Raw genomic sequence first — 21,901 nt, forward strand, 5'->3', positions numbered from 1 at the left:
AGCTAGACTGCATTGACTTATATGTCATTAAATTAAATGGCTGCAAGGAAGAATACCCAGATTACACAACAGCATGCCAAAATGTTCAACACTGGGGTAGAATGCGGGCAGTTTCTTTAGTCTGATACTCACAGGTATGCAGATTGGTGAAGAAGACACGTCTCAGGTGCATTGCTAGTTCCAAGCACAGACAGGCTCTTCCCAATCCAGTCTGGCATAGGTGGAGAATTGTAATGTTAAGAGAAGTTGAGTGACTTTCCTCAAGAGCTATGTAACTAGAGGGAAGCAAATCTTGGACTCAGTACTAGACACAGGCTGAAGTTCCCACATGTTCAGGCAAGCCACTTCCAGTCCCCCTACCTGCACCCCCAACCCCTCACCAGTATTTTCAGACTCAGACTTTCAGGCTTAATTACAATGAAGATACTGACAAGGTTCATTCTTCATGAGAGTAACTAAATCACCTGTGAGCAGCTGTTTACCCTTACATTCCCAGTTACTAAGCTGGCTCCAAGTGAGCTGCCATGTAGCCTTATGATAGATTCTAGGGTCTTTCAGACAATAAGACAAATCTTCAGCTCTGATGTATAGGGGTCGTCCGGCTGTGGGAGTCCAGGAATTAGTAGAATGGACAGACACTTAACACATAACCTCCAGAGCTGCTAGGAAAGCAGTGGGGGAGACCTAGACAGAAATTTAAATCGCAAGAGCAGCTGACTTCAGGGTCTGATGGCAAATCTCTAAAAGAGTGAGGAAAACATGTTACCATTTCTGAAAAGTAAATCATTGGTCAATTTTCCCTGTTCCTACACCCAAGAGCAGTGATAATCTTAAACACTGCCTACACAACTCCAGAAATTCTGGGTTGCTCAGTCCTTCAGAGTACCTTTGGTCAAAGCTGTCCAAAAAAATCGTCTCCATGTTACATCTAATGTGCTGAATCTTTTTAGAAAAAAAAACTGTGGTGTGAGGGACCAAAAATAGGATCTCATACATGCAAGAAATGACTCTATTACTGAGCTACAACTGTAATCTCTGTAATCATGAACCTTATCTTAGGACAACATGGTTGGCTTCCATTTCACTTTTCTGGAATAGCTTAATTTTGAGGGAACAGTTGATACTCGATTCTTCCAGTGCATGTACCTGGGGCCCAGAAATATCATGGATACAATTTGTGTAGTGCTGGAGGATCAAGCGGTTCACTTCATGGCTTGGGAGAAAAGAGCTGGAAGAAGTTTTGGTATTTTCACATATGATCTAACATCTTAATATTTGTGCTATTTAATGAACAAGGAAGAGATTCAAGTTTTTAGTACTGGAAGATTACAGAATCTTTTTGGCTTCAGAAGGAAAGTCTTCCTCCTCAATTTTTTAAAATCAGGTTTTCAGAGTTTAGACTGTGTTTAGACTCTATTTTCATATACAGAGAGCCAGGTTCTTAAAACAGAGGGGCAACATTTCGAGGACAAAAATGGCAGCAGATGGTGTGTGTTCCCCCTCCCCCCCAAAAAGGGCCCAAGGATCCTACCATTTAAGGAAAGGCTCCAGGGAGTGTTCAGAATTATACATACATAGAGGTGGAGCTAACCCATGAATTTACATTATATTGTAAACCAGTAAGTTAAAAAAAAAGAGTCCTTTTTAAAGTAAGGATTCCAGTTTGAAGATTCCCTTGTAAAGGCTACAAAATTGCCTCCAAGTCACCATGGGGTGGGGGGTGGAGGGAAGAAAGTGGGGACTCAATTTCCTTGAAATAAAAAAAGAGAGGGAAGGACCCAAGACCTAAGGAACCAGGCTCAGAGAACCATGTGGATTTATAGAACAAGTGGTAATGCTGGGGCTGAATTATGAAGTTCAATTATAAAACTGACCCTTGGTAAACACTGGTACAAGTAAGGATTCCAGCTGGAGAAATAGTAGGTGAGGAGGCAAAGTTCTAGATCAAATGGTAGCAGACAGACCTTAGACATTATCAGAATGGCCTGGCCCCAGTGGCACTGAGGGAATAGGTGTAATACAGAGATTACAGGGATTATAAGGAAGAGTTTGGGCAAAATTAGTGGCCAGGAAGCAGAGGCGTAGGCTTACCAGATCACTCATCAGCTTCTCTCTACACATGCAGGGAACCTATTAAACCTTTTCTTAGCTATAAAAGGGAATAATGATGGAGAAATTTTGGAGTTACTGCAAGGATATTTAGTTCAGTTTCCCTGAGTGCTAAGAAATGAAGCTGAGCTTTAAAGGAGGGGAAAAACATGGCATTTTAAAAGTCACTTCTCTCAGGTGCCCTCCATTTAATGTGTTCTACTATCTACCTCTCCTCAGACACTACAATCTTCTTTGCAGAAGTAGGAAATTTAAGGCACAGAGAGAACCTGTCCATTTCCAGCATTTATGCATTCATTCATTCATTCAACAAACATTTATTAAGCGCCCACAATGTGCCAGGCCCCCAGGGTACAGAGTTGGCTAACATACAGCCCCTGCCCTCAAGGAGCTCACAGTCTAGGAGGGGCAGACACGCGAAAAGGAAATGATGATGTCAGTGTCAAGTGTTGCGGCAGAGAAGTAGACAAAATTGGAGGGCACAACAGCCAGTAGTGCTTCTTCTTGGGTGGGACTGGGGAAGGCAGCACAACTCAGTTAACAGAATGCCACAGTAGCGACTTGACCACCAAGGGTACCACTCCATGGACAGGACTGAGTCACAGATGCTGGGCTCAATGGAGGAAATGTCCATTTCTTCAGGACAATTCTCTGACTTTCTGTGTATCTATCTACCCAAGGCCCAACAGCAATCAGACTGCAACTCTCCACTCCAGGGGACAAAGGAGAGAAGTTATCCAAAAGGTCAAATCCTAAGGCCTTTTAAATTACTCAAAGAGAAAGAAACTAGTACTGTGGCTCTTCTTTCTGCCCTGGGAGCATTTCTGAACAGAGCTGTGCAATTATTTCCTTGCTTAACACTGTTTAGGAAACTTTAGGTCTTCACCTCCCCAACTTTCACTATTCTCTCTTCTTGTATGAGTTGGAAGTCATCCCCTCACAGGTGCCGGGAACAGCTCAGAGTGGACAGCTTACTCAGAAAAAGAGTGCCCACGGCAAGCCTCTCCACACTCATAGTCGTCTCACCAACTCAATGAGCTGCTGAATGTTTTTGTTCTGGTTGGACAGACCATTCCTGATGTTTTCTAAAAGGCATCTTTTCAATTCAAAAATGGCTTCACTATATCCCAGGCTCACAGCAGCCATGGGAGGCATTCCATGCCACAATCCAGGGATATGCCAAATGTGCTGCTTCTCTGGATCACAAAAAGCCAAATCAGCCAGAGTCCGAATGCTATCACCCTGTTTCTCCATGTGCACTGCTGCTCTGCTCACATCACTTGCTTGATCCGGGAGCTGCCTCCGCTCTCTCGGTGTGGGACCGAGGTTCTGATATACAAACTGATAGTTGGGCATGTGCCCTGTTTTCTCCAACCTCAGAAATGCATGCAGAATAGCGGGAGGAATGTCCCTTGTTTCAGCTAAACTAATCACAGTGACATTGCTTAGTGCCATAATCAAAGTGGCCAGAGAAGCTTCCAGCTCAAACCTTTCCCCAGCTGTGGTCAGGGCCCCACTTATTAAGCCCCCAGAATCTATCACTAGGATATGGTCACAGCCCAGGTCCTGGCTAAAGCCCTCAGACACCGTTATAAGTTGCATGAAGGCTCCTCGAGGGCCACAGACCCTGCCCGTGGCAAATCGCAGTCCAAACATGGTATTGAGTAGGGTGGACTTCCCCGTGCCTGGCACACCCAGTGCAGACAGGACCACCAGTCTTGATCTTCTCTCCAGGCGTGCATGCAGTTCCTTCAGGAGCCCTGTGACCCAGCGCATGGGGGTGCTGAGAGTACTCCCATCCACCAGTTCCAGGGGTAGGCCCTTTAGCAACAACTCCAACGCCAAGCCTGGGAAGTGGGCAAACCGCCTCTGGCATGCTGGCATCTTCCCTGCCTCTACAAGACAACTTTCTGCCTCATAAAACTGTCCCATCTCCCGCACGAAGTGCTCCACTCCCAGGGACTCTGGACAGAGGGGTTCACTGAAGCCCACAGTTCCACAATGCTTGGGTCTCAGGGTAAGAAATGTCTCTGGAGGCTGTCTTGCCCTTGACTGCGCTATCCGAGCCAGTCCCCACTCCATCCACCTGAGAAAGTACTGCTTTTCACTGAGAGAAGGGCTGCTGATGCCATTAATGAATTCCTGTACTCCCCAGGCAGGGTCGTGGCTGCATTGCTGCATTCGCAGTTCTAATAACCGGTGCCTCAGCTCAGTTCTGTACTTCTCAGGAGAGTCCCCTGCCCACTGGACCTGGCAGAGCTCCTTCTCCACTGGGGCCACCTTTCTCCAACAGTCCCCTTGTAGTCTGAGCTCATCCCTTTTGTAAGTGTCTGCATCTTTAATTTTCCTGGTGATCCGCTCCATCCGGTCTTTTGCCTGCTGACAGTCCTCACAGTCCTCATCAACTTTCAGCCCCAGCTTACGAGCTGCATTTGCCATATCTTCCACAGATACCCGCCTGCAGGGGGACCGGGCCACGTGTGTCAAAATAGAGCGGACCCTTCGCACAAAGCCCACGTTGTCTGTGCTGCTGACTTTCACAAGAATGTGTGAGTGATCCATTTTCAACACAGGAATTAACTTGTTTAGGAATCTCAAGTTTGTGTTTCGTTTACCACGGTAGGGACTTAGGATGAAGTAGTATTTTGTGGCTGTCCCCTTCATTGAGTACAAAAGTTTGTATTCCTTCTTACTGATATTGTCAGTCAAGATGAACACAGCTGAGGATATTTCTGTCAAGAGCTTAAACTGCAACCAGTGAGATCCAATGTCACCTCTAAGATTCAGAAAGGCCATGGGTTCCAGGAAAATGTCCAAATCTTCCCTACCACTGGGAAGATACCAGGTCATTTCCACCAGCCCATCAGCAATCTCCCGAGGGTTGGTGCCCAAGTTCAGATCTCGATGCCAGAAGTAATCTCGCTGCCTATGGCTTGGACTGAGAATGGTGTTGAGAAGCTGGGACTTGGAGTTACTGCTGACCTCCATGCGTACAAAGGCAAAAGTAGGCAATCGGGACAGGACCATACTGTCTTCTCTGAAACTGCCCAGCCCACGGGGGGGCTGTGACCACCATGTCCGGACAATGCCCCTCATAGCCCATAATAGAAATGTGTGGTAATGGTTTTCTGAGTCAGGCAAAACAAGAGGAAGTGCAAACTGGCAGAGGGACATTTTTAATATGATTTCTTGCTGCAGAAAACTATCTGATGAAAGCAGAAGAGCACACAGAAGGTCCAGGGGGTTCACCGGTGTGTCCGGAGTGGGGAGCTCAGAGAAGGAGTAGATGTCCGCGGAAATGTCATCTGCTGTGTCCCAGTAAATAATCTCCTCTTCTATCTGACTCTCCTTCTCCACAGGCCTGGCATCTGGGGGTATGTCCAGCACCATTGTGGTGTTCCTGGCTTCAGCATTGAGGGCCTGCAGCTTCCTGAGGAAATTCCAGGGCAAGTCTTTGGGAACCTGAGGAGCCAAGTTCTTCATACTGTCACTGCTGATCTGCAGAGCATCCTGTAGGCTGAGTTTCTGGACCTGATATGTCTCTAATCCCAAAAGTGACAGTATTTCTTGTAGTCTGCTCCTCTCCACTGTGGAGACAAATAAATAAAATAAGTAATCCACCCAACTGCAGTACCCAAGTTAGTAGTCAGGAGAGCCCAGATAATAGGATAATTACTTCCTTCAGAAAAGAGAATGTGGAGAACCCTTTGCCAATCTGGTATCAAGATAGCAATAAATGACATAGTACAGATCCAAACACATGGGGCATTAAAAATAAAGAAAGGGGATGAGGATAATAACACAGAAGACAGGGCTGAAGAAGCTAAAAGAGTTTATGGAAAAATCTACATATCTGACTTATCGTAAAATCTAGCATCATGGAAAGAGGCAGGGCCAACATGGTGTTGAAAAGAGTATGGTGATCATGGTGTTTCACTAATAAAAATTTAAAAAAAAAAAAAGAAAAGAGTATGGTGAACTGCACGAGGGAGAAAGAATGATCAGAAATTAAATGGTAGTAAATTCTGTAAGAGACCAACAGGGAGAGTGTGAAGTATCCAAGAAAACTGCTCTATAAGAACAACAGAAATAAAGTGGATGACCTACTTGTGGTCATGAGGCTCCAGGAGGAGAGAATAAGATGAAGAGAGGCAGTGAGCCCTGCACACAGGAGCTGGCACTCTAGGCAATAGTGTGGTCTAAGAAACAGCTAGGAAATCAGGGTTCCTATCACCAGCTTATCTCCAAGCTCTCAGCTCTCCAAAAGCATGGAGTATGGCTGAAACAACAACACACAAAGCAGGAAGCCAGGGGTGGTAGGGTGGACAAAATTATGTGACAGCTCATGCTAGCAGAGAGACACCGAGAAGAACCTCAGGCCAGGCAGCAGTAGATGGCACATTCCCACAGTCCTTCAGTTCAGGACAAGGGTTAAAGCAAGCTTCACTGGCCTGGAAAACAAAAACTCTGAACCTGAGGACTGAAGTAAAAGGGTCACTTGAGGGATTAGGAACTATAGAACCAGAATCTCATCCAGAGCCCTTCAGTACAGAAGTCATAATGGTAAAGCTTAGTTGACTACCAAGTTCAACAACTACAGAGGTTAGTCTGAAAGGATCTAGTGGAGCAAAAACAAGCTTTATAGTGCTCAGACAAGGAGTTTAGAGACAGCATGATGGAGATGTTTAATAAGCTCAAAGAAATCATAGTACAGAAAGTCAATACAGCAAAAGAAAGTATGATAAAGTAAATGAGAAACTGCAATAAGAAATGACAGAACTGAAGAGTATACTAGGCAAATAAATAAACCTCAATGGAAGGTTTGACAGCAGAGTAGACAGTAGAACGAATCAGTGGCATCAAAGATAAAACACAAAAGAGCTCCTGAAAACAATGGAACAAAAAAGGCTGAAGAGAAATAAACAGCATACCAGTATGTGATGGGGAACAAAGGATGAGAGGAACAATATTAAGAATCATAGGAGTCCCTGTGAAACATTAAGTCAAGTTTGAAGAACTACTGGTCAAGGAAATCAATACTAAGAACTTCATAGAGTTCAGCAGTGCACACTTCAGATTCAAGAAGCTCAAAGTGCTCTAGATGAAATAAATCCAAAGAGAAATACTTTCAAACACCCTGTTTTCAAAATGCCAAGAGTCAAAGCCAAAGAGAGAACACTGAAAGTTGCAAGATGAGCAGAGTGGGGACTTGCAGAGGTCTCCCAGACCTAGCAAATGAGACTCCATAGGTCAGAAGAGAAAAGTTAGACATCATCAAACAACTCAATAAATCAGTAGAGAAAACTCTATCCATCTGGGCTATTATTCAGATTTTTTTTTCCTTTTTGGGTCACACCCAGCGATGCTCAGGGAATATGCACTCAGGAATTACTTTTGGCAGTGCTTGGAGGACCATATGGGATGACAGGGATTGAACCCGGGTTGGCCGTGTGCAAGGTAAATGCCCTACGCCCTACTGCTCTGATCCCCTATCATTCAGATTTGAGGGATGATAGAGGGATGACAGAGACAGAGAACACATCAAGGTAAAGAATTATTAAGATCATCCAGAACCCAATCGCCATCATGCTCAGGGAAGATCTCCACAGGCTCAACGAGCCTCATCCATGAGTGAATTGGCTGAAAAACCAAGAAATGTGGGACTTGTGTTAAGGGGAAAATTTATAGCTCGGCAAGAATTTCTCAGGATGGAAGAAAGGGCCCACATAAATAACTTGACTTCACAGCTCAAGATCTTAGAAAAGGACCAACAAAAGGAGTCCAAACGAGGCAGAAGGAAAGAAATAATAAAACTTAGAGCAGAAATTAATGACATGGAAACCCAAAAAACAATGCAAAAGATCAATTAAACCAAGAGATTTTTTTTCAGAAAATAAACAAGATTGATAAACCACTAGAAAGATTCACAAAGAAAAGGAGAGAGAGTGAACCCTAATAAACCAAATCAGAAATGAAAAGGGGAACATCACAACAGAAAGCAAAGAAATTCAAAAGATCATCAGAGATTACTTTGAAAGCCTGTATGCCACAAAACAAAAGAACCTAGAAGAAAAGGTTATAAGGATTCCTATAACCGTCCAAGGATGAGCTAAGAAGATTTGGAATACCTGAAAAGACCTATCACCATCAAGGAAATTAAAACTGTAATCAAAAGTCTTCCCCAAAATAAAAGTCCAGGTCTAGATGGATTCACTAGTGAATTCTTCCAAATATTTAAAGAGGACCTACTGCCAGTTCTGCTCAAGCTTTTCCAGGAAATTGAAGAAACAGAAACTCTCCAAGTTTCTATGAGGCACATATCTTCCTAATACCAAAAGCAAACAGAAACACCACAACCCCTTTCCCCCCCCCAAAAATAAAAGTACAGGCCAATATCCCTGATGAACATGGATGTGAAGATCCTCAACAAAATACTAGCGAATAGAATCCAACAACTCATCAAAAAGATCATACACCACGACCAAGTGGGATTCATCCCGGGGATGCAAGGATGGTTTAACATTCAGAAATCAAGCAACATAATCCATCACATCAATAAAAGAAAAGGTTAAAAACCATATGATCATATCAATAGATGCAGAGAAAGCATTTGACAAGATCTAGCACTCATTTATGATGAAAACTCTCACCAAAATGGGAATCGAAGGAACTTTTCTCAATATAGTCAAAGCCATCTACCACAAACCTAAGGCAAGCATTATTTGGGGAAAAACTAAGAGCCTTCCATCTAAGATTAGGAACGAGACAAGGATGCCCACTCTCACCACTTCTGTTCAATAAATATAGTACTGAAATTACTTGTAATAGCAGTTAGGCAAGAAAAAGATAAGGACGTCCAGATAGGAAAGGAAGAAATCAAACACTCACTATTTGAAGATGATATGACACTATATTTAGAGAATCCAAAGGTCCCCAAATCAGGAGGGCCGAGAAGATATGTTAACACTCCCCTCTCATTGCTGGATAGTCAGGTATGAGCACAGTGTTTATATATGTGTGTGTGTGGGGTGATTGCGGGCGGGGGTGGGGGGGGCGCAATACAATTAGAAGGGATCATTTAGGGCTATCTGGAATGCTTACAAGTGTAGAGAAATCATCCAAAAGTAGCACCTCTGGTGTAGCATTTCAAGCGGGGGAAGGAGGGGGGACGGACCATCTTCACAAATTAGTGTCTTAAGGGTTGGGGTGAAAGGCTGAAAGATGCAATTTGCCATTGGGTCTTACATCCTGAGTCACTAAGAATAGCTGAACATGGGATTTTTTTTCTACCTGGGAAATAGCAGTGGGAAAAGAATGGGAACACCCAAAACTGGAACATAGGGGAAAAATGGTGATATAAATCCCCCTGCAGCAGTTTGGGAAGGCTGCCCATTTCTTCAGTCAGGCAGCTCCAAACAACTAGACAGTCCTAGTTTCCTTATTTTAATAAAATCTGCCACTATCCTGCTTTGAGTCTCCAGAGAAAATTCATCTTTGTTGGGAGACCAGGAATGAAACAATACAATGCAGACATGTTTTCCAGTAACCAGGGAAAAATGAGGAACGGGAATTCCATGGGCAAGGAATGCATGCCAGACCTTTGAACACTCTCCAGTTGTAACATCCTTTTCACTTTTTTGAGTTTGTGTTGTAAAGTGCAAAGGAAAAAGCCAGAGCAAGCAAACGTATACCCAGCCATGATTGCTAGGACAACCAGTGCCAGTCACATGATATGGCAGATAAATGGTCCCAAAACTTGGTTGCTGTTTAGAATTTCTTTACACCAGAGTGACAGTACAACCGATAGGATGCTTGCCTTGTACACAGTCAACCCAAGTTTGATCCCCAGGTCTCCATATGGTCCCCCAAGCCCACCAGGAGTGATCCCTTGGCCCAGAGCCAGAATAAGTCCTCAACATCATCAGGTATAGCTCCAAAACAAAACCAAAAAAATAATTTCTCTGTGAATTTTATTAAAGGGAAAAGATTCTAAGACATTTGATATGGTAGTACACTGTCTTTCTAGAATGTCTGAAGTCCTATACCCAATCCCAGGATAAAAATAAAATATCACTGTCACTGTTACTGTCCTCCCGTTGTTCATCGATTTGCTCGAGCGGGCGCAGTAATGTCTCCATTTTGACACTTGTTGTTACTGTGTTTGGCATATCGAACACATCACAGGTAACTTGCCAGGCTTTGCCCTGTGGGCGAGATACTCTCGGTAGCTTGCTGGGCTCTCTGAGAGGGGCGGAGGAATCGAACCTGGCTCGGCCGGGCTGGCTGCACGCAAGGCAAATGCCCTACCGCTGTGCTATCGCTCCAGCCCAAAATAAAATATAAATGCAATAAAATTCGATTCCTCCGCCCCTCTCGGAGAGCCCGGCAAGCTACCAAGAGTATCTCGCCCGCACGGCAGAGCCTGGCAAGCTCCCCCTGACGTATTTGATATGCCAAACACAGTAACAACAAAGTCTCCAATGGAGACGTTACTGGGCCCGCTCGAGCAAATAAAACAAGTAAAATGTAATATTCATGAGTTTTATGCATAAAGATAGTGACTTACTATGTTGAGGGGTGCCAGTCACATGATATGGTAAGAGTCTCTACAGGGTTATTTTTCTGGTGATATTATTAGTGGCACCCAAAGGTTTAATGGGCTAGCTGTGGTTCTGAAGCTGACAAGTGTGGGTAACATCAGCCAAGATATCCTTCAACAGGACAGGAATGAATAGACCAGAGAGAAACTGCATACCTGTTGGAAAGTCGCTGTCCTGAGACTCATTAGTACTATCTATAAAGAAAAAAGAGGTAACATATCACACAATATAGACTGATGCAAATTAATTAAACTAAGAGCTCTTTCTTTTTATAATAAAATTAGCAACTTTTTTCAGTTATTTTTCATTTTACCCATTCCCTCCTTGTTTCCCAATCCACTTCGTTGCCAAATTCTGTAGTTTCTACCTCCATAATGAAACTCGCCATCATCTCCTTCCATTTCTCCCCATTCCAAATCTGGAAGAAAAAATAATCCACACATTTAGTTTCAGCAGCATAGGATCTTTCAACCAAAACTTCAAACAAGGATATGAAAGCTAATGCTTATTTCTAATGATATTTTCTTTTGTTTTGCTCCTGTGTAAATTTAATTTTCCAACCAAAAGTGACAAAATTATCAATAACTATACACAAAATAATTATTTGTGCTCATATGTCCCTTTTAGAGCATACCAAACTTTATTATAAAATCTGAGTATATTAAATTTTATTGAGTATATTAAATTTTCATATATCAATCTTTAATTTTATAAACTTTTAAAAATATACATTAAAACTAGAATTAAAGCAATAGACTATAGAAATAAACTATAAGATCAATCAATATACATTTCTACATGAGAGCAATATAATAGAAGAAAATACTTGGGTTATTTAGAATAAATTTTGTGACTATACTAATCATCATAAAGTAGCTAAGTTTAGGATGCTTTTCTTTCCAACTTTTTTCCTTTTAAAGTTACTATTCACAGAACCATCTTAACGATTTCTATGCACATAGTCTAATGGCATTAACTGCATTTGTATTGCTGTGCAAAACCTCATCGTCATTTATGTTTTTAAGACTTTGACTACTGTAATACAAAGAAATGGAATCATACAGTATTTGTCCTTTTGTGGCTGGTTTAATTCTCTTAGTATAATGTTCTCGTGGTTCATAGTAGCATATGCCTTGTACACAGCCTTGTACACAGTAGCATATGATAGGATTTCTTTCCTTTTTAAGGCTGAATATTCCTAAGTATATAGCATGCTTTAGTGACTCAAGCAATCTGGGTTGTTTCCTTGATTTGAGCATTATGAATAATGCTGCTACGAACGTGGGTGCACAAATCTCTTCTTGACCTGGCTTTTGTTCAAGTATATATATAATTCATTTTTAAGTTTCTAAGGAACCACCATTGTATATTTCACACGAGCTGAACATTTTATTTTTCTAAAAACTGTACATGAGGATTCCAAGATTTTCACATCCTCAGCAATATTTGTACCTTTCTTCTTTTGGACACTAGGCAACCTAATGGGTGTTATGTACTATCTCTTAAGTCATTTGAATTTGCATTTCACTAATGATTAGTGAAGTGCAACCTCGCTTTCTTTTTTCTTTTGCAGATGCATAGCCAAAACTCCCACTATTTCTTGTTGTGCATCATTGTCATGGTCACTGTCCTCCCGTTGTTCATCGATTTGCTCGAGTGGCCCAGTAACGTCTCCATTGTGACAATTGTTACTGTGTTTGGTAGAATGAATACATCATGGGCAGTTTGCCAGGCTTTGCTGTGTGGGCAAGATACTCTGTAGCTTGCCGGGCTCTCCAAAAGGGGCAGAGGAATCGAACTCGGGTCGGCCATGTTGGCCACTTGCAAGGCAAACGCCCTACCCATTGTGCTATCGCTCCAGCCCATTGTCATGGTACACTTCTCAAAAGTCATTTGAATCCAATCTTTCTATGTCTATCCCTTTCTGAACCACAACACCCAATAAGAGAGAGAGAGAACAAAAGGGAATGCCCTGCCACAGAGGCAGAGTGGGATGGGGGGAATGGGGGGTGGGAAGGATACTGGGATCCGTGTTGGTGGGAAATGGGCACTGGTGGAGGGATGGGTATTTGATCACTGTATAACTGAAACCCAAGCACAAAAATCTGTAAGTCTACAACTGTACCTCATGATGTCTCACTAATAAAAATTAAAAAAAGTAATTTGATCATACATAGTAAGTTGTTTTTCTGTCCTATTCTATTACAAAGGTCTGCATGTCTGTCAAATGTCAATACAACACTGTTTTGATTATTGTAGGTTTTGTAAATCAGGAAATTTGATAACTAACATTTCACGACAAAAACAAAGAAGTTTGGATAAATATTCATTCAATATTTGTGTCTATTTAAAAATCAGATTGTGCTTTGTTGTATTTTATAAGTTTCCTAAGTATTCTGGATATTAATACTTTATCAGATATATAATTACAAATATCTCCTCCATTTTCTGGTTGTCTTTTTATACTGCTGATAGTAAAACAATGTATAAAATTAATTTTTCATGAAATTTCATTTTCTATGTTTTTCTTACTTCTCTTAATTTCTGTCATATCCTATAATCACCAGTCTTGAAGTCTCTAAGTTCTTAAAGTTATTTCCTCATGATTCCTGCTCAAAGTTTATATATTATTAGCTCTTAAATTCATATCTATGATTTATTTTGAACTACTTAACTACTTTTTGCATATGGTATTAGGTAAAAGTGCAACTTCGCCTTTTTTTTTCAGATGGACAGCCAAAACTCCCACTCTTTGTTGTTGTGCATCATTGTCATGGTACACTTCTCAAAAGTCGTTTGATCATACATAGTAGCACTGTCCTCCCATTGTTCATTGATTTGCTTGAGCGGGCACCAGTAACGTCTCCATTGTGAGACTTGTTACTGATTTTGGCATATCGAATACGCCACGGGGCACTTGCCAGGCTCTGCCATACGGGCGGATACTTTTGGTAGCTTGCCGGGCTCTTCGAGAGGAACGAAGGAATCGAGCCAAAAAATTAAACAAAAATTGAGAAGTAAATATAAGCTGTTATTTCTGGCCTATTTTATTACAAAGGTCTGTATGTCTGTCTTTAGGCCAATACAACACTGTTTTGATTATTGCAGGTTTTGCAAATCAGGAAATCTAAGCCAAATTTATTCCTTCTTTTAGGACTGCTTAGGAAATTTTGGGTTTCTAAGATTCCTAAATTTTATGATTACTTTTTCCATTTTTGCAAAAACTGTAAGGAGGATTCTAGCATAAACTATACTTAATCTGCTTTTTTGGTTTGGGACTGTTTTATTTGTTTTGGTTTGGTTTTTGGTTTTGGGGATACATCTGAGCTTACTCAGGGGTATTCCTGGTTTTGCACTCAGCAATCATTCTTGGCAGGCTCGGGGGACAATATGGAATGCTGAGAATCAAACCCAAGTAGGCCACATGCAAGGTAAGATCCCTACCTAATGTGCTGGTTTTCCAGCCCCTGTATTTACTTTATAAATTTTGGGGAAGTAACAATAACATTTAAAAAATTTCAATTTACAAACAGCTAATGTGTTTTCATTTTGTGGTTTTCATATATATAAATCATTCAACTCCTTAGTAAAGTTAATTTCTAGGTATTTTATTCCTTTTGATTCTCTCATACATAGTACTGTTTTTGTAATTTTCTTTTCAGATTGTTTATTGTTAGGATGGTAAAATGCAATTGAATTTTGTATACTGATTTTATACTTGCCCTATTGTATACCTTTGCGTGTGTGTGTGTGTGTGTGTGTGTGTGTGTGTATAATCATTAATCCTACATGTGAAATCATCTGCAGAGAGCATTGTAGTTAGTATTTTCCAGTTCAGATGACTTAATTTTTCTTGCCTAACTTCTGCGAGAACTTCTGACATTATTTGAATGGAAGTATTGAAAGTGGGCACCTTCCAATGAGAAAAAAAAAGTGTCTCCAACAAATGGCATAGGGAAACTGGACAGCCACAAACAAAAGAACAAAGCTGAACTACTCTCTAACTTTGTAACAAGTATTAACTGAAAATCAAACAAATACTTTGATATAAGACCTGAAACCACAGATGCCACATATTAAATGTTCCTTGATATCAGCATTAGTGATGGGCCACATAAATAACCTCACAGCTTAAGCTCCTGGAAAATGACCAACACAGGAGCTCAACCAGGTAGGAGAAAGGAAACAGTAAAATTTCAAGCTGACATAACTGAGTTGGAGTCCCCCAGAAAATCCAAAAGATCAACAAAATCAAGAGATTTTTCTTTTTCTTTTTTTGAGAAACTGAACAAGATCAATAAAGTACTTGCAAGACTCACAAAGGAAAAGAGGGAAAGAACCCTAATGAACTGAGTAAGAGAAGAAACAGGAGACATCACAACATAAACCACAGAAATACAAAGGATCATCAGAAATTACTTTGCGAATCTTTATGACTGGAATCAAGAGAACCTTGAAGAGAGGCACTGAGTGGCAATCATGTTTGGTCTATAGTCTACTTTCAGCATGCTTCTCCCTCCCTGGGAGGATACTCACAACACCCTTTATTTGGTGTTCTCTTCTCTATCTGAGCTTCCTTTTCCCCTAGCACGTGTAAGAAGAGAGAGAGAACAAGGGGGAATGCCCTGCCACAGGGGCTGGGGGGCATGGGGGGTGGGAGGGATGCTGGGACCTGTGGTGGTGGAGGATGGGCGCTGGTGGAGGGATGGGTACTTGATTATTGTATAACTGAAACCCAAGCACAAAAATTTGTAAGTCTATAACTGTACCTCATGGTGTTTCACTAATTAAAAAAAAAAAGAGAAACTTGAAGAAATAGATAAATTTCTCGATTCCTATAACCTCCCCAAGACTGAACCAAGAAGATTTAGAATACCTGAACAGACGTATCACCATCGAGGGAACTGAAATGGTAACCAAAATTTTTCCAAAAAAACAAAAGCTCAGGCCCAGATGGATTCACTAGAGAAAAATTTCAAACCTTTAAAAGAACCTCCTGCCATTTCTTTTCAAACTTTTCCAGGAAAATGAAACAGAAGCACTCCCAAATAAATTCTATGAGCAAACATCATCCTGATACCAAAAGCAGAGAGACACCATAAAGGAAAAAAAAAAAGAATTACAGGCTGATATCTCTGATGAATATAGATGCAAAGATACTCAAGAAAATACTAGGAAATAGAATCCAACAATTAATCAAAAAGATCATACACCATGACCAAGTAGGATTCATTCCATGGATGGAAGGATGGTTTAACATTTGCAAGTCAATCAACATAATCTACTCTATCAATAAAAGAAAAAATAAAAACCAGATGATCATATCAATAGATAAAGAAAAAGCATTTGACATGATCCAGCACTCATTCATGATAAAAACTCTCGAAAAAATAGGAGTTGAAGGAATGTTCCTCAATATAGACAAAGCTATCCATCACAAGGCCACAGCAAATATTATCCTCAGTGATGACAAATTAAAATTCCTCCCCACAGCGGTAGGGCGTTTGCCTTACAAGCGGCCAACATGGCCGACCCAAGTTCGATTCCTCTGCTCCTCTCGGAGAGCCCGGCAAGCTACCTAGAGTATCTCGCCCGCACGGCAGAGCCTGGCAAGCTACCCATGATGTATTCGATATGCCAAACACAGTAACAACAAGTCTCATGATGGAGACGTTACTGGGTCTGCTCGAGCAAATCGATGAACAATGGGAGGACCGTGACCGTGACCTTTAAAATAAGGCACAAGGCACAAGACAGGGTTGCCCACTCTTACCATTCCTATTCAATACAGTAGCACTGCACTGTCCTCCGGTTGTTCACCGATTTGCTCGAGTGGGCCCAGTAACGTCTTTGTTGAGACTTGTTACTGTGTTTGGCATATCGAATATGTCACAGGTAGCTTGCCAGGTTTCGCTATTCAATATAGTACTGGAAGTATTTGCCATAGCAGGTATACAATAAAAAAGGTAACAAGGACATTCAGATAAAAAAATAAGTTAAGCATTCATCTGTACTTAGAAAACCCTAAATTCTCTACAAAAAATCTCTTAGAAACAATGTTTATATAGTAAAGTGGCAGGTTATAAAGTTCATGTCTTTCCTATATACAAATAATGAAAAAGAAGAAATATATTTAAAAAAAAAGTCCCATTCACAATTGTGCCTGACAAAATCAAGTACCTCACAAAATTTAGTTAAGTTCGGAATCAGTTTCACTAAGGGGGTGAAGAGTTTATACAAATAAAACTACAAAAAAAAAATACTTCAAGAAGTCTAAAAGGACACAAGGAAATGGAGACACATCCCCTGCCCACGGAGGCAGGATTAACACTGTCAAAATGACTATACTCCTCAAAGCATTATACAGATTCAACGCAAACCCTATAAGGATATCCATGACATTTTTTTAAAAAAAGCATTCCTGAAATTCATATGGAATATAAACCCTCATGAATAGCTAAATCAGTTCTTGGAAAAAAGAAGATGGGAGGCATCACCTTTCCAAGTTCAAACTGTACTGCAAGCAGTAATAATTAAAAACAGCGTGGAGGGGCTGGAGCAAAAGTACAGCAGGTAGGGCGTTTGCCTTGCATGCAGCCGACCTGGGTTCAATTCTCAGCATCCTATATGGTGTCCCGAGCACCGCCAGGGGTAATTCCTGAGTGCACAGTCAGGACTAACCCCTGAGCATCACCAGGTGTGGCCCAAAAAGCAAAAATAAATAAAAAATAAAAACAGCATGGATTCGAAGTAAAGACAGACCTGTAAACCAATGTAACAGTTAAATATCCTGAATAGACCCTCAAGTATATAATCACTGAATTTTTGATAAAGGAAGAAGAAATATGAAGTGAAGCAAAGAAAGCCTCTTTAACAATTGTTGCTGGGAAAACTGGGCAGCCACATGCAAATAAATGAGCTCAGACTTCTCTCTAACACCAGGCACATAAGTCAAATCAAAATAGATAAAAGAGGAGACAAGATGGTGGTGGCGTGGCTACAGGTGTGAGACCTGGCAGAGTGGCAGCAGCTCTCAGCACTCCAACAGCAAGGTCAATTGGGGTCACAAAATTTCTGCATGAATGACTTCTTATCTATTTATTTTCTGGGGGCGGGGGGTGGTTCACACCCGCCAATGCTCAGGGGTTACTTCTGGCTCTGCACTCAGGAATTACTCCTGGTGGGGCTTGGGGGACCATACGGAATGCAGGGGATCAAACCTGATTTGGCCACGTGCAAAGCAAATGCCCTCCCTGCTGTGCTATCGCTCTGGCCCCTGTATGTGCCTTTTAATATTTTGTCTTAAAATGAGTGGCTTTAGGTGGAATCAAACTGCCACCTGTGGTAGAGCAACAGCTGGAGTGGGACTCATGAAGATGGCACCTATGTGGGCTCTGAAGCTGAGGACGCTACCGGAGTCACCACAGCTCTCAGCACTATAGGCAGTTAGCTGCTGGTGGCAGAAGTTTAGTGTGGGGGACAGGAGTGATAGTACAGCGGGTAGGACATTTGCCTTGCACACAGCTGGCCAGGGTTAGATCTTGGGCATCCCATATGGTCCCCTGAGCACCGACAGGAGTGATTCCTGAGTGCAGAGCCAGAAGTAATCCCTGAAAATCACCAGGTGTGGCCCAACCCCGCCTCTTCCCCCCCAATAAAAAAGAAAAAGAAGTTTAGTGTGATTGAGTACGGTTCCTCAGGCCCAACTTGGCACTACCACAGAGTTGAGGGCGCTCCTGGGTTTCGGAGTTGAGGGGTACCTGGGTTCCCACTATGGGAGGCCAGCTCAGGCAACTCGCCACTGGCAAGGTGTCCCCACCACCATTTCTTCCCCAGACCAGCCCACACCAGCAGTGCTGCCTGCAGCATATCCTGCAGCACAAGGCTGAACGTACTGAGGTAGGTCAAAGGGGTTTTCCTGATGCCCACCCAAGCAGAGCCCCCTAAAGCCCCTTGCTCTACAATCCAAAATCATTGCCATGCCCCTGGCCAGATGTCAATGTCCTGGGACATACCTCACCAAGATATTAATTTGCTGAAAATTTGGGTATGCGGGTTTTGTGACTGAAATCTCCAGGTGATAGGGATCTTCTCTGAGTGGGGATGGGCTACCTCACCCCACTTCCCAGTACTCCTGGAAGCACTGGCAGTCAACCCCACTAATCAACTATAGTGCCACCATGTAAGCTCTTCTACTGGCCTTGCTTCACAGACCCATAAATAAATCTCAAAAGAGATCAAAAGCCACAGTTAATCTCAGACCTGTGCAAAGCTGAACAGACCAAGGTAAAGAGGAGAGGGGTGGGGTTGTCTGGTACCTGCCCAAACAGAACCTCTCACAGCCGCTTGCTCCCACAATCCAAAATCACCACCACGCCCCCGGCCAGACTCCACAGTCTTGGGGTTGACCTCACTGAGATATTAATTTGCTGAAAATTCGGGTATATGGGTTTTGTGACTGAAAATCCAGGCTTTCTCGGGGTTGGGATAGGCTACCTTCCACCACCTTCCTGTACCTCTGGAAGCCCCAGCTGTCACATCCACACCCCAAAGCTGCCACCAAATTAAAAAAAAAAGCTACTCCAGCTGTACCTTCCTGATAAAAATACTGAACATCCTGAACATGATGACCTTTAGCACCTGTAAAGCAAACTATAATGTACAAAAGGGGAGAGAGAGCGAGAGCAAGAGAAAGAGAGAGAGAAAGATGTCTGCCATAGAGGCAGGTGGGGGAGGGGAGGGAAACTGGGGACATTGGTGGTGAAAAATGTACACTGGTGGAGAGATAGTTGTTGAAACACTGTATGACCGAAACCCAGTCAACTTTGTAATGGTCTATCTCATGGTGACTAAATAAATTTTTTTTAAAAAAAGAATGAAAGACCCCAATATCAGACCTGAATTCATAAGGTACATGGAGGAAAATGTAGGCAGAGTCCTCCATGACATCGAACCTAAAAGGCTTGTTCAAAGATGAAACACCACTGACCAGGCAAGTGGAAGCAAAGATAAACAAAGAGGACTACATTAAACTTCTAGAGGACTACATTAAAGAGGACTAAATTAAACTATAAGAAACTCCTGTACCTCAAACAATGGTGATCCGCCGCTGGCCAAGCAAGTGAAAACAGAGATAGACAAATGGGACTATCTTAAACTAAGAAGCTTCTGCACCTCCAAAGAAACAGTGACCAAAATACAAAGACAGTCTACAGAATGGGAAAGGATATTTGCCAAATACACATCCGATAAGGGGTTGATATCAAGGATATATAAAGTACTGGTTGAACTCCACAAGAAGAAAACATCCAACCCCATCAAAAAATGGGGAAATGAAATGAACAGAAACTTTCACAAAGAAGAAATCTGAATAGCTAAAAGGCACATGAGAAAATGCTCTACATCATTAATCATCAGGGAGATGCAGATCAAAACCACAATGAGATATCATTTCATACCACAGAGACTGGCTCATATCCACAAGAACAAAAGCAACTGGTGCTGGCGCGGATGTGGCGAGAAAGGGACCCTCCTTCACTGCTAGTGGGAATGCCGACTGGTTCATCCCTTTTGGAAAACAGTATGGATGATTCTCAAAAAATTAGAAATTGAGCTCCCATTTGACCCAGCAATACCACTCCTGGGACTATATCCCAGAGATGCAGAAAAGTATAGTCGAAGTGACATCTGCAATTGTTTGTTCATTGCAGCACTCTTTACAATAGCCAGAATCTGGAAAAAACCTGAGTGCCCGAGAACAGATGACTGGTATAAGAAACTTTGGTACATTTACACAATGGAGTAGGAGTACTATGTAGCTGTTAGAAAAGACGAAATCATGAAATTTACATACAAGTGGTACTACATGGAAAGTATCATGTTAAGCGAAAGGACTCAGAAAGAAAGGGATAGACATAAAAAGATTGCATTCATCTGGGGAACATAAAGTAACAAAATAGGAGACTAACACCCAAGAATGGCCGAGATTAGTACCAGGAATTTTACTCCATGGCTTGGAGGCCAACCACACATGCTAGGGTAAAAGGTAGCTCAGATAGAGAAGGGAACACCAAATAATGGAACGCTTTTTAATACCAACTTCAAAATGTGCAATAGAAGGGAAATTGCTTGAAATGTTCTTCTAGGGCAAAAACCTTTGAACAGTCTTAATATGCGTCTTTTGAAATATTTTTTCCCAGCTGACCAGGATTAAATGACTAAGCAAGAGAGCATAAGGATCAGGCACCAATTAGCAAGAATGAACAAAGCGTCTGTTCGCCTACCCCAAGCACAAGCAGAGCCTTCTTTTCAAACAGCCACATCAGAGTTTACAAAATTAGCAAAATAATATGAGCAATATGTATTTACAATAAGTTATAACAATTTCCAAAAACTAACCAACACGTTATTAAACTTATCAAAGATTGTTTTAATGTCTCTAATTTTTGTGTAGTATATCTATTACTGTATCAGTTTACTATATTTCTATGCAAAAAACAGTAAAAGGTTTGCTACCAAACTAATCCATGGTAGCCAAAGGGGGGGGAAATACTCATATTAGTTAGTGCCCACCAAACAGTCCTATCTAAAAATAAATAATTAAAAGGGCAGAAGAAGGTCGGAGCAGGTGGGGTGCTTGCCTTGCAGGTGGCTAACAAGGGTTCCATCTCTGGCATCCCATATGGTCCCCTGGGCACTGCCAAATCCCATAATGTCCCTCAAGCACTGCCAAGAGTAATTCCTGAGTATGGAGCCAGGAGTAATCCCAAGCAATGCTGGGTGTGGCCCAAACAGCCAAAAAAAAAAAAATTTAAAAAAAGGTGGGAGGGGAGAGGGCAGAAGATTTAAATAGTCTTCTCTGAAGAGAAAATACAAGCAATATTATACATACTGAAGAACATGTGTGAAAATGTGTTCATCATCTCTGAATTAAATGCAAAATATATTATTAAATGCAAAATAAGACCACAATAAGTACCTACGTACCTACCTCACACTTCTGAGATGAAGCATATCAAAAGAAACAGTGCCGAGGCTATAGCTCAGTGACAAAGTGCTTGTCTTGCATATATGGGTCCCTGGGTCAAACTAGCACCATATGGTCCCCTAAGCACATCCATGAGCAACCTCTGAGCACTGAGCTTAAAAAGATACTCTTATGCTTTTCTACTGGGAATGTAAATTAGTATAAT

General features: G+C 41.8%; 1 protein-coding gene across 4 annotated transcripts in view; it reads right to left on the minus strand.

The window, feature by feature from the left end:
- Positions 1-2,258: 2,258 nt before the first annotated feature.
- URGCP (upregulator of cell proliferation) overlaps positions 2,259-21,901 on the minus strand; it is a 60,977-nt gene continuing 41,334 nt past the window's right edge. For 2 of the 4 annotated variants that reach the window (XM_056113348.1, XM_056113350.1), the window contains exons 3-5: positions 11,077-11,127; positions 10,865-10,903; positions 2,259-5,696 (exon numbers count right to left, since the gene is read on the minus strand). In XM_056113348.1, the coding sequence (XP_055969323.1) occupies positions 3,121-5,696; positions 10,865-10,903; positions 11,077-11,127 (2,666 nt within the window). In that variant the 3' untranslated portion in view covers positions 2,259-3,120. Of the gene's footprint in view, positions 5,697-10,864; positions 10,904-11,022; positions 11,128-21,901 lie in introns of all 4 variants that reach the window. The other 2 variants (XM_056113347.1, XM_056113349.1) reach the window with 1 other exon arrangement.

Source organism: Sorex fumeus, unplaced genomic scaffold (genome assembly GCF_029834395.1).
Source record: "Sorex fumeus unplaced genomic scaffold, SorFum_2.1 ptg000020l, whole genome shotgun sequence".
Classification (NCBI taxonomy): Eukaryota; Metazoa; Chordata; class Mammalia; order Eulipotyphla; family Soricidae; genus Sorex; species Sorex fumeus.